This window comes from Phoxinus phoxinus, assembly GCF_949152265.1.
Source record: "Phoxinus phoxinus genome assembly, chromosome: 12".
Lineage (NCBI taxonomy): Eukaryota > Metazoa > Chordata > Actinopteri > Cypriniformes > Leuciscidae > Phoxinus > Phoxinus phoxinus.
Window position 1 is genome coordinate 25,738,759 of NC_136887.1, and position 13,799 is coordinate 25,752,557.

At 37.2% G+C, this 13,799-nt stretch overlaps 2 protein-coding genes across 2 annotated transcripts; both read right to left on the reverse strand.

Moving 5' to 3' along the window:
• Positions 1 to 398: 398 nt before the first annotated feature.
• adh5 (alcohol dehydrogenase 5) lies at positions 399 to 4,921 on the reverse strand. Its single transcript, XM_079631853.1, has 10 exons — positions 4,800 to 4,921; positions 4,510 to 4,686; positions 3,891 to 3,992; positions 2,964 to 3,105; positions 2,767 to 2,854; positions 2,111 to 2,330; positions 1,749 to 2,009; positions 1,344 to 1,479; positions 846 to 984; positions 399 to 726 (listed from the first exon to the last, which is right to left on the reverse strand). Exons 2-10 carry the CDS (start codon positions 4,525 to 4,527, stop codon positions 702 to 704), a joined length of 1,131 nt encoding a protein of 376 aa, XP_079487979.1. The 5' UTR covers positions 4,528 to 4,686; positions 4,800 to 4,921; the 3' UTR covers positions 399 to 701.
• Positions 4,922 to 5,332: 411 nt separating this feature from the next.
• On the reverse strand, positions 5,333 to 9,548 carry gar1 (GAR1 homolog, ribonucleoprotein). The gene is made up of 7 exons (XM_079630916.1): positions 9,196 to 9,548; positions 8,594 to 8,795; positions 8,337 to 8,491; positions 7,849 to 7,908; positions 6,794 to 6,905; positions 6,507 to 6,641; positions 5,333 to 5,846 (listed from the first exon to the last, which is right to left on the reverse strand). The coding sequence occupies exons 2-7, from the start codon at positions 8,784 to 8,786 to the stop codon at positions 5,836 to 5,838; spliced, it is 666 nt and encodes a 221-aa protein (XP_079487042.1). The 5' UTR covers positions 8,787 to 8,795; positions 9,196 to 9,548; the 3' UTR covers positions 5,333 to 5,835.
• Between the last annotated feature and the right edge of the window lie 4,251 nt (positions 9,549 to 13,799).

The window sequence follows — 13,799 nt, forward strand, 5'->3', positions numbered from 1 at the left end:
AGAATATCACAACTTCCGTTTCATGCCGACTTTAAAGGCCTGTTCATGCCAAGAACTATGAAGATAAGGATAACTTTAGCATTCACACCAGTGGTCAGGCACGTGCTGCACTTTTGTTGCCTGCTGCTTTAAATGGTTGAGGCTTCGAGCTATTTAAAGCAGGATGGATTCTGATTGGCGGTCAATGGTTTTTTTATTAACTGGGGAAAAAAAAAATCTGAAAGTGATTTTCAACAATATCGTTACTCTGTGCCGTGAACTCTGCTATTCTTATCACAAATGTGAAAAAAATTTAAAACGATTCCATTATCATCAGTTATCGTGTTTGGTGTGAAGAGGCCATTAGAATTTCACCATTATTTGTCAATAATCTTTTTGAATATATTGATTCATTTTATATATGTATCATATAATTTATTTAGATATTTTATATGGTTTTAATGTACATTCAAGATTTATAACAGAGCAGATTTACACCGAATAGAATTTGATGCCAAGCCATTCATATTTAAACATTTTAACTATTAAAAAAAAAAGGCACAAAATGTTTTCTGTTTGGTACATTTATTCAGTGTGTAACTGGAACTCTACACACAAATAACCATTAATTAACACAACAGTCAACACTGTAACTATTGAGACAAGGATGTTGATGATTAGTATGTCTTATTCATGGCAGGACTCATGTTTGAACCCGAGGCTCAAAGCTGGAGGACGGTTCGGATACTGTGGAAGACGCACAAGAGAAAAGTTTGCATTAAGATTTCAGTTTGTTTCCCACATTGCATTAATATGAGATTACCAAACAGCACCAGATGAAAACATGCATCTTATAAGGCATTTACCTCTTCCCAGCATGCATCAGGTCAAAGGCCTCATTGATCTGGGTAAAGGGCAATGTGTGAGTAACAAACTCATCCACCATCAGCTTTTTACTCATGTAGTCATTGACCAGCTTAGGAACACTCTCCACACTCTTCCAACCTTAAAAGCAAGAAAAAGAGAAAATCCTGAAGTTAATTACCTAATATGTTATATGTATGCTACATGCTAAAAGCATAGATCATATGCTATTTGAAAATGTAAATGGTAACATAAAAAATATATATAATACATAACAAAAATAAGATAAAATAGTAACAATATAAAAAAATTAAATTAATAATATTATACAAAACTAAGAAAATTATATCTCATAATATATATATAATATTAAAGCAAAATTTATATTAAAATAAAATAATTTAACCATACAACAATAATATAAAATCATATCACAATTAATATATGATTAAAATAAATATCTCAATTACTATTCTTTTTTTTATTTTTTATACACCCACCACCAAAAGCTGTGCCTTTCCATGTACGCCCAGTGACCAGCTGGAAAGGGCGGGTGGAGATTTCTTGCCCTGCCCCTGCCACACCAATGATGACACTGGTTCCCCAGCCTTTGTGACATGCCTCAAGAGCAGCTCTCTGAATTCAAAAGAAAAGTGACAATAATAATGGTCATCCTGAGCATCCTAAGCCATATACAACAACTTGGCAATTATGCACTTCACAGAAGTACAATAGTGGTAACTATACGGCCTCTAATTCTGAGTTACCATGGCAGCAAATATTTTGAGGAACAATGGCAAATTCAACTAAGCGGAGATCTACAGTTCTGCTGTAGACATCTGGATGGCTGTATTACTCAGCTTTCGTTCATCCCTATCTAAACAGCTGATGTTTCTGCAGTTTACCATAATGCCAACATTGCCGATGCATTCGAAGGAGTAGTCAACCCCTCCATCTGTCAGCTCCACCAGCACTTCCTGAATGGGCTTGCTGTGGTCCTTGGGGTTCACAAACTCAGTGGCTCCGAACTTCTTGGCAGTTTCAAACTTGTCTGGGTTGATGTCAATGCCAATGATCCTGGTGGCACCGACTGACTTGCAGCCCATTATGACTGCGAGCCCAACTGCCCCCAAACCGAACACAGCACAAGTAGAGCCGGCTTCAACCTACCAGAGTGAATATGCGTCTATTTGACCATATGACATTAAGACCGAAGGAAACATTATAGTAATTATAAAGACATGCACATTAATTAAACGATGCAGACTTTAGCAGTATTGATGGCAGCTCCGTATCCAGTAGAGATGCCACAGCCCAGCAGACACACTTTGTCCAGGGGGGCATGTTCATCCACCTTGGCCAGAGAGATTTCTGCCACCACAGTGTATTCGGAGAAGGTGCTGGTACCCATGAAGTGGAAGAGCTGCTTGCCTTTACAGCTGAACCTGGAGGTGTTATCGGGCATCAGACCCTGACCTTGGGTCACCCTAAAAGAATTGCATCACAACTGAGCATCTATAAACCAAATGACAGACACAAGACCTACACAACCATTAACAAGTCTGGGTCAATCTGTAATGTTTACCAAGACATGATATATTATTACAATTTTAAATAACTTTTCTATTTTAAAACGTGATAAAGCCATTACTCCAGTCTTCAGAGATACATGATTTTTCAGAAGTCATTCAAATATGCTGATTTGCTGCTCAAGAAACATTTTATCAATGTTGAAAACAGCCGTGCTGCTTAATATTTTTATTCAGGATTATTTGATGGATAAAATTAAGTTAAAAAGAACTGTTACTGTTAAGTTACTGTCACTTTTGATCACTTTATTAATCATTCTGAAATCATAACTTTTGAATGGTAGTGTATTTTCATAAAGGAGAGAATGATGATGGAAAATATATTCATAATTACCTGATTTTCTGACACAGGTTGGTTTTAGGATTTTTACAAAACTTGCACTCTCCACATTGGGGTACATACAGTGGAATAACGGTATCACCTTCACAAAAGTGAAAGAGCTTCAGGATTTCAGCCTATCTTCCAAAATTGCTCACATTTTACACATTAAATGTCACTGAAGTGAGGGTAAATAGCCCGTTTTGACATGCCTGGTTTGAATTTGGTGACCCCTTCGCCAACACTCTCAACAGTGCCTGCCCCCTCATGGCCCAGGATGACAGGAAACAAGCCCTCAGGGTCACTTCCACTCAGGGTGTAGGCGTCAGTGTGACACACACCTGTAGCATGAATCTGAAACACACAACCACGCAAGACTTCTCACCATTATATTTGAATATATATTATTGTTATTATTCAAAGCACAATCATTTTTTCTCTATACACAAGTTGATTGCTTAATTATTTGTAATAAAAAACACAATCATAAACACAACACTTAATCATGCATGGCACAAGACACTGAAGACAGCAGGGTCAAAACTGAACCTGCTCGGTGTAAATCTGTCAGAAAACATGGTGCTTTGACAGGCTGCAGCTGCAAGCCGGTTTGTTACAGCTTTAGCAGAGCTGGTGAAATTAAAAAGAGAAATCTTGTCTATATCAAGTATAAAAAGATCTCATAATGTCCCGATATGTCAGTTTAAAATGTTATAAGCAGCATGAAACGGAAACGTTCCGTTTCCCCTATTGTATATCGAGTGAAACGGCTTTTCAAACAATGATTGGATGGTTGTGGTTTGCTATTGCTATGATCTCATGTGGGTGACAGGTTGTCCCGCCCTCACGCCAGTAAACACTTAATCGGAGAACAGATGCTGTTGCAAGAGGTAGGGGAAGTTATTGTGATGAAAGATTATGAGGGCACATGACTTTTAATAAAATATGACGTGCACCGATACATCATTTGTAATTAACACTGCAATATTCCCCCCCAAAAAACAAGATTTCTCCATTTTGATTTCATGGTGACTTTAAAAAACAAAGATTTTACGGAGCACCAAAGTACTCTGTATGCACATCAAACAACCTATTGCTTTTGTCAAGACTACGGTACAATGTTCAGATTAATGGTTTACCTTCACTCGAACTTCATGGGCTTTAGGTGGAGCAACCTCCACCTCCTCAATGGAAAGAGGCTTACCAGCCTCCCAGGCCACTGCTGCCTTGCATTTGATCACCTGAGGATGAATCATAGAACACTGTTAGAAGAGATGCTTAGGTAACTATTCTTCACCTAAAATGAAGGTTAGCCTGCAAATCACTGCTTTGGATGACATTATGTGCTGTGCAGGACGAGATGCAGTGAAACACAAAACCAAGTGATGTTTAACACAGTTTATGTATTTACAAAAAACCTGTGTTGACGGAGAAAGGCCGTTGAATGCAACAATATAGAGAATAGAATAACATGTTTCTGATCTTTTATGCATGCATTGTCACGAAGCCGAATACAAAAAAACAAGGGCAACGGAAAACAGGTCAAAGCAGCACAATGGATCTTTGTATAACAGTTACCTAGATCTGCACTCCTGTCATGCACAAGTGCTGCTACATATTTGAAAGCGTTTTTGATTGAACTGCATTGTTCTGACACTCGAGGTTTTTCACAAATGTTGCACATTACACGCGCACAAATATATACTATTGTTACTTTACGTAGTTGCAGGTTGAGGGCAAATTTCGCTGCTAACTTACTTCCCCAGTTGTGTCCATGCTTTTCTTCCACCACGAGAGAACGGGAAGGAGAGGTGTGGCAAACTAAAGAACTCTTTCTTCCACCAATGAGAGACCAGGATGTGGTTACGCTCGAGCAAAGTACGTTGTTTTTCTCAGCGCATGCAGCGCTTTTGCATCTAATAGGTCTGTGTTGGACTGATAAATAATGAATCAAAGAGCAGTATTTAGGCTACTCGAACTAGAAATAGCCTGTCAAAGCATTTATGATGCCTTCTACACTGTAAATATGAAACTGGATATAAGCTTACCCACTTTACGGAGAAAATGTTATTCAACAAGGACCTACATTTATGCTAAAAAAACACAAGTTTTTTTCTCTCTTAGGGAAGGGGTTTCATCTTTATGCGAGGAATGGTGGATTTTTCAGAATGTCTTACAAAAGGAACAAGTGGCGAATTAGACTTCCGGGTTCTGACGTCATACCAGATATAGTCACGGCAAACACACCACTGTTTTTACAATAAAGCTCTGGAAATCCTTTTCTATTTATTAGCATATTTACATTTTTGTTGTTATTGTTACTTTAAGCTGTAGTCAGCAACACATATTATTGCTTTTCCAAGTAAAGTCTAGACTAAATTCTCACTTCTGTCTGTTTCTACGCTGAAGATCTGGAAAATCCCTGACTAAACACTAACTGTTGATAATACACATTGCTTTTTATAAACAATCTCTGATAGGTTTGCAGACTCAATCTCTCCTATTCAGATGTCACAACCCAATATCTACACTTTAGCAATAGCAAACATGTTGGTACATCACAAACTAATTAAAAACAAAACTACAGTTGTGTATATAACAGATTTTATTTTGCAAGTCCATGGTGGCATCTGTATGTCAACTGAAACAATTTGCAATTCTGTAAATGCAGACATCCATTATTATCCAACAATGAAAGTTTTTTACATCATTATTTGTGGAGTTAGCTTCACCATTGTCACTACATAACCCGTTACATTACGTTGTTCAAGTAGATACTGGTCCAGCCTCCAGCCAATGTAAAAATGCAAGGGGATGCAAACCAACCACATAAGGTTGTGGAGACTGCTGTCCTCTTGTACACAGACATGTGGCAACTTAAAACAGTCCTATCAGTAGATCAAATAAAAAAAATCTACTGCTGAGAAAATACATATATAATACAAAAAATAAAAGTTCAGCTGTACAAGAGAGGCATGAATTATCAGTCAAAAGACTCTGGCAAGGCCCCATACGCTGCTTTGGCTTCTCACCGGAAGTTTCCACAGCAGATGAAAGGACAGATCCCACCCTATGAGTCCTTCATCATCTTCCACCTGCAAAGAAAGTAAAAAAAATATGATGCTTTACTACTACTACAATGGAAATGGAAAAGAGCAGCGCAGATGTGTTCATACTTTATCAATTATCATTAATCAGCAAGGACAAATTAAATTGATCGAAAGTGACAGCAAAAACAATTACAAAACATTCCCATTTGAAATACATTATGTTCGATTGAACTTTCTAGTCATTGTAGAATACTGATAAAATAAATGCATACAGTTTCCACAAAAAAATATTAAGCAGAACAATATTGATCAAATTAATAAGAAATGTTTAAGCACAAAATCAGCATGTTAGAATGATTTCTAAAAGATCATGTGACATCACAGGAATTAACTATACTTTATAATATATTAAAACAAAAACAGTTTTGTATTCTAATCATTTCACAATATTACTGTACTGCTTTTGAACCAATAAATGCATGTATTGGTGCAGCATGAGCTTGTGATATTTTTAAAAAACAATTTAAAATCTTACTAACCCCAAACTTTTGAACGTAACCAAGGAATGTGTTTGAAAATACATGAAGGGGAGCAAATTATGGAATTTGCATTTTTGGATAAAATATTCCATTTACCGGTACCTGAATTAAGTACTTTAAATCCAATTTCATTATTCATTTCTGAGGATCAGCATTGCAAACTTACCTCTGAATCCACGTCCACCGCCTCCACCTCTGCCGCCTCTGAACCCTCCACCTCTGCCACCTCCGAACCCTCCACCACCGCCTCCTCTGCTACCTCCACGTCCGCCAAATCCTCCACGACCTCCACGGAAGCCTCCTGCAAATACGACACTCATTTTAGGATTCATTGTGTAGAGCACAATGTGAATGCTACACAATTCTGTGTTAATTAAATAGATGTTATTACCAGAGATAATGATAAAAGCGAACCAATCAGCATATGTATATAGTTTTCTTGTGTGGCCTTACCTCCTCTTCCACCTCTTCCTCCTCCTCTACCTCCACGGGGTGGGCCCTTCTCACCTGGAGGCCTGGGGAGGAATCTCTGGAGGGGCAGCAGCTTCATGGGGTCGATGTAGAACTGATGCAAGGGGAGAGAAAGTTAATTAAAATATTCTTCATCATAATACTGTTAGTCACATCCTAGTGTATTGATAAGAGGCAGAACAGCCGAAGGAAGCCTGAAGGAAGGAAACTGCTTGAAGGCTCATAAGAATCCCTTTGATATTCTGGAGCAATATCTGCTTCTAAATTATGGATATCCTAAAAGAACACTGATCGTTGTCTAATATTTGAAATAAAACTGATAAGCAGTGGGGTGTTCTTTAAAAAAATACTAGAGAAGACCGCATAAAAAGTAAAAATTGATGTGGTGTTACATCATGTTATATATAGCTCAACACAACAAATGTTTCATGTGGTTTCCCCAAAAGTTAAAAATGCAACTTTTAATTACTTCTGCAGTGTCGAAATGATTCAACCCACTGAATAGAATCCCTCACAACAGCACAATTCTGCAAAATGGGTGTTGTCTAATCAAGTGCTTCATTAGCTGCACCAGGTGTGCTTCGGCTAGAACACATGAATTATCTTAACTGGCTAGGTTTGTTGAGTGTTGCATTTGAGTTTCCATGCCAGAACTCCAAGACGTACACCACTACTGACCCAAAAGAACGAGCAAAAAACGACATCTCGTTTGCAGCAGGTCATAACAGCAAAAGGGTGTTCTACTAAGTAGTAAAGATGCTTGCCGTGAAGGGGTTGAATATTTTTGAGACTGTAAAAGTAATTAAAAGTCGCATTTTCGCAAACCGATTGAAACATTTGTTGTGTTGAGCTATTTCAATTACTTTTGTTTGATTTGTTTATTGCAAACAGCTGAAAGTCTGTAAATTATACCAATAAAAATAATTTGCAATGGGGGTTGAATAATTTCAATTAAAACAGTGTTGTGTGTGTGTGTGTGTGTGTATATATGGGTTCAAAAACATTACACATGCAGAAAGATAAAAGACTGAGCTTACCTTCTGTAACTTTTTGAAGGAGGATGCCTTCATATTTTCAGAAAGTTTGACTGAAAAATACTGAGGAATTTGTTAAGGAAACAATGTAGCTCATTAATCCTGTAAAGCCTGACATAAAATACCATTCAGAAAAATCTTATTTTAGTGAATGTATTAAAAAAAAGTTTTGCATATGATTTGATGTCAGCAAATTAATAACACTATGAAAGCTATTCTTTATTTATTTTATAAAATTATTAGTTTTGACAGCAAACACGTAAGTGTACCAAGTTTATTTTTTTTACATTTATACTAAAAGGCTTTTTTACTTGCTAATATAAAATCCTAACAATTGTGTGCAACAGTTTTTCAGCAAGGTTTTGATAATAATTGGGTTTATAGGATTAATTACACAAGAACACTTCACTTTACTATCACTGTTATGTTTTGAAGTCGCTGTAAAATTTAACAGCACGGTCAACATCACATGCAAAAACATGTAAGGATACAAAATCACGAATCTGCCCAAAGATCTCGTCCACTTTTCCAATCTGTTCTTTGTTTTCCAGATATATAGGAGCGTTGAAGTAGGGGACTTTGTTTTCCTCCGTCACACATTTACAGACAATTTCATCCTCACAGGGGTGCAGGAACTCTCCCACAGCTGAGACACAAGGAGCATCGATACAATTTATAGCATGAGACAAGCAGTCGCAAGAGAATGCAAATACAAACAGAGGCATGAAAGAAAGCAAATATACCTTACCGATAACATATTCCGGTGGACCAAAGTCTTGATATCTGTTAAATCCACCTCGACCTCCACCTCCACGACCCCCTCCAAATCCACCTCCGCGACCCCCTCCGAATCCACCTCCACGACCACCTCCGAATCCACCTCCACGACCACCACCTCTGTTAAAACCACCACCACGACCACCACCCCCGCGGAATGACATGATAAGATCCTGTAAAACACATAAACGAATCGAGGGTTAACAGTTACACTGGGCAACGTGCTATTAAATTACGAGAGGTCCGCGTTCAGATTAATCATCACGATGATCCAAACAAACCCTGGAGGAAAATACTAATGTTAACGTTACATATCCATGCCTGATGCAAATTTGGGGGATTTTAAAACTTTCTTTCTCATAATATCATATCTTACATGAAAGAAATGAGAGTTGTACTTGTACTGGAGTACTGTCGAGCATGGTGAATCAGGGAGGTTAGCCTTTTAGCACATCTAACGTTAATACTTCCGATTACAAAAATATAACGTATAAACAAATAACACCAAGCGGTATTCTACATAAACATATGTTATTCTAAAACTTGCACTGAAGAGTGAAAAGCAAAATTTACCTTTAAATGTGCCCGGTTGGACTATCAATGAGCACGCTGTTGACTCTGGAAACACATGTGCCTTCTGCCACACTGCCTGCCGTAAATGATGAACACCGACTGTCGTAAACAAGGAAGTCATGACTCATGACCATGGCCGTTTCTCAATATGCGTTCTTGTCTGTACTTGTGTTCTTGTGGACTTGTGAAACGTCATCAGTCGCTGCCCAAGTACTGTCCCAATTCAAAGTTCACATCTAGCCAAGTCCAGTTCAAATCCCCGGATGTGTTCTTGATCCGCCCCTTTTACCGAGGATGCATGTAGAGGTGACTTGTGCAGACTTGAGACAGACAGGTATCCCAGAATGCATCTCGTCCCACCAGCAAGCGTCAATGGCAGAGGAGAAAACCCGCGTAATATCAAAATACTACTGTTATCGTGTCACGAAATGTAATTCTAAGAGTGTTTCAGTCGAGAATGTAGTTGTTTAAAGCTCAAATCTGTGGTTTATTTATAAAGATAGCGCCTATTTGAAAAATGTATCTGACGTTTTCGGGAGTTGTGAGATCCAGGCGATCACCGGGCGTTCAACGCTCAATAACCCCGACTGGACCAGCCTTACCTCGGCTAGTGCTTCTGATGTTTGCCGCTGGCTCTGGTGTCTCTAGTCTAGTGGTTAAACATGAGATATTATTCGTCTTGTGTATATCTAACGGGCGATCTTTGGTCTCATTAATCTATAATTTGTTCCATGGCAACTCGTTTTGGCTGAGGGCAAAGTGAAGTTTCATAATTTTATATTTTTAGGCTATTTAACTTGAGCTATAGGCTATTTTAAGCTGACTTATGTTTGACTAAATTGTTTGCTTTATTTATTTTTATTTACTTATACTTTTATACTGGATATCAGATCATTAAAACTGACATTTAACAAAAAGAGTCAATTGTGTAATTTTATTTTAGGCTGACAGTTATATATTTTAAAATATATATGATATTTTTTATATTTATTTTATTATACATTCTCTTCACTGTACATGTATAATAAAATAAAATGACACAACCCCGTCTCTGTTTTTTAAATGTCAGTTTTAATGTTCAATAATGTTTCATATTTTAAAATGAAAACAAAAAGAAGCAGGGTTGCGTTTTATATTTCGTGTTGTTATAAATATATGCAGTGAAGATAATCAATGTACACGTTGCCTGAACCACATTTGTGTGGCCATTTAATGTGTTTAAGATTTATTTATTTTTAATGAAAAGAGGCAGAGTGTTGTTTTATACCATATTTCGTTTTTGTTGCCTAAAATAGCGTATACATAAAGAGATAACCGGAGTAGCCAGAGCGTGCTGAGTGACGCGATCAAGAACGCCGCTGTCCCATTAGCAGAATAACCGGACTTGCGTCCTCTCGTCCTCGGGAGTTCGTTCTCCTAAGTCGAACTTGGCAAGTCTGAACTACCAAGGACGCAAGTCCGAAGTTTGCGTACTTGGTATTGAGAAACGGCCCATGTTTGGACGATAGGGGCGTTCGTGTCAAGGAAAAGCAAAACTTACACTTTTACAGTCTATGCCTATGGGTTTACAACATTCTTCATAGAAAAAGTTAACATATTACAATAGCTCAAATGTTTATGTTTATTTTTAAGACTTACACAGACATATTTTTTTACTCATTTAGGGCCTATGTTAAATAAAATATTTTGATATAGGTTTGGGACATTTTTACTGTTTACATTTTTAACAATTGTTTCACATTTTTGTTACTGTTTGATGTTAATTTCATGTAAAAAAATAGGTTTCATTCATATATCACTTTTCTAGAACTCACTTTACAGAGCTTGTAAAATAGCTATAAACAGAACTGAATGACAAAAAAAAAGACTTTGAAGAAGCACGTCTCAGAAATGACTGGTCACCCATGTCAAGTCAAGTCACCTATATTTATATAGGCCTAGCACTTCTTAATACAACATAGATTATTTCAAAGCAGCTACAGTGATAACAGCAAAATAATTCACTGATGCGAACAGAGTTCATTTAGGCTGTATACAGCATCTCTAAAAGAAAATAGTGTCATTGTTCAGCTGAAGTCAGTTCAGAGTTGATTCAGTTCCATTGGAAATATCATCTATTATTAATCTATAAAACAGTTCTGCAGACCAACAGTGATTTGGTCAGTGCAGTCAAATCAATAATATTGTTGAATATAGTAAGTGAATATTAAGCAAGCCAGAGAGGTGACATTGGCAAGTAACTCAAACTACATCAGGAGATAGAATGGAGAGAAAAAATCCTTGGGAGAAATCAGGCTCAGTCTGGGGGCCAGTTCTCTGGGCAACAAACGGACACAGTGTCATTATGATTCAGGCTGCATCACAAGTCAGAAATCAGATTCTGGATTGGTAGCATTCGAATATTCATCCAGTTCCTTTTGCTTGAAGATCGGATTCAAATCAGCCGAAGCTAGGGTCTGTGCAAAGGACCTGGTTCTTGTGGTCTTTGCTGAGGATCTGTGCTGACGGCTGTCACGTCGACGATGCCTTCACAGACGACTGTCTAGTTGAGGATCTCGACATTCAGGGCTGCATTGTGGTCTGATCTGGATACAGACCGGATACGGCTGACATACAGTACAGTATCCATATATACTGTATATGAATGCATGCACTGAGGTAACAGCAGAGGTCAGTCTTGACACATGATGAGCTGAGCGGTAGATTACAGTTTCTCTGAAGGGGCTGTGATGATAGTGAGGGACCAGAACATTTGGATTCTGATCAGGGAACTGCTGGCTCTCCTGGGTCTACACACTAGAAGGCGATATCTGTAAATAGAAGTCAGTTTCCCCCGAATCTCTCTACCTCAAATTTTTTTTTTTCTTGAATGCCGCAGGCAACTGTCAGCATCCAGCATGGGAACTTGAGTAGTGTACTGAAGAAGAGGGAGAGAGAGCGCTAGACAGCTAGAGAGAGAGTACCCTACATCAAGAGGAGTGCCGCACTTTATGTGGAGCTTATTATAACCTTGTGTTGTATATCTTGTACCACAAATACCTTTACACTTTCCCTTAAACCTTTTAGAGAATAAATCCTGCCTTTATACCTGCACCTAACTTGACAGTGACTGGAATTTTGACTCTTCTTGGCTGACTGAGAGACACTACAACATCTGAATGTCAATATGTGATGTTAGGTTATCAGAAGATATGCTACTTTTCATTGAGAAGATGGAAGACATACCCAGACAATGCTTTGTATGTCTGAATGGACCGTTTCAAAACAAAACAAAATTTTGTTCCTGATATATTATGTATTTAACATACATTAATGCACCTGATTAAACCTTCATAACGTGTGAAATATTGAATAATAATGTAATAATGTTTCATATTAGAAGAGCCAAAAATTGTGTTAATCAAGGACAATATCATTCACAACCAAGGCGTCTAAAATGCTTGGCAGTTTAAATTCCCCATTGCAAGGCTTACAAGGTCTTTACCTCCACAAATTCCTTTTGTGCATTTCAGGACATGAACCATGTGATTTAATTGCACAAATGTGGAGTGGTTCCTATCCTAATGTATCGATTTCGTGGTTGGGTAATCCGTGATTGTCACACTGGTCAGTCAGATTACGGGGTAGAAAAGGCAATGTGGCCTTGTAGATTGTAATGGGGGGAAAAGTCTGTTAATTGCCCCTGAATGCTGAAAGTAAATTAATTATTGATCGCTTACACCACTCTTTTTCTGTACTTACATAGCTTTACAAAATACTTTCATCTCCCCTAAGTGTAAGTACATTTCCGCGCTGGAATAATTACACACGGAGGGAACTCCATGGACCACTAAGCACCTCATTAGATCCAAAAAGTTGTCTATTCTGGATTTGTTTGTGAATCTGAAGATGTCTCTCACAATATTTGCACATAGTCACATTTGGTAACAAAGAAATTGCGATTTTTTTGTGCAAAATCTATCAAATGAGTTTGGACCTAAATTTATTCCAAGTTTAGTAAAACATTTAAAACTAACCACATATTGAATATATATATATATATATATATATATATATATATATATATATATATATATATATATATTCAATATACACTAAAATTCATAATAATTTGGGTTCAGTAACTTTTATTTAGTAAAGACACATTTCGTCCCCTTGGAATTATAAGGTTCTATCTGACATTTTTGTCAAAATTTTGTTATTCACATATTCTTATTCTGTGACAACTTATTTACATTATGTGATGTTGTTTTTTAAGTTGTGTACATTTTGGAACTTTTTATTTAGAAAATAAAAAAGTTCTTTCTACACAGTCGAATGGAATGCAAAAACTTTAAAGCTCAATATCTCAAAACCAGTCAAAATGCAGATAGAACCTTATAATTCCAAGGGAACGATTTGACTGATCAAAAACTTTCTATTCATCAAAGAATCCTGAAAAATCACATTTTTCAACTTTGAAAGAATGTTCTTCAGCACCAAATCAGTATTTAAATGATTTCTGAAGGATCATAAGACACTGAAATTATACTGCAAAAAAGAATACAGTTATTTCACAATATTGCTGTTTTTATATATATATATATTGAGATCCTTTTCACTGA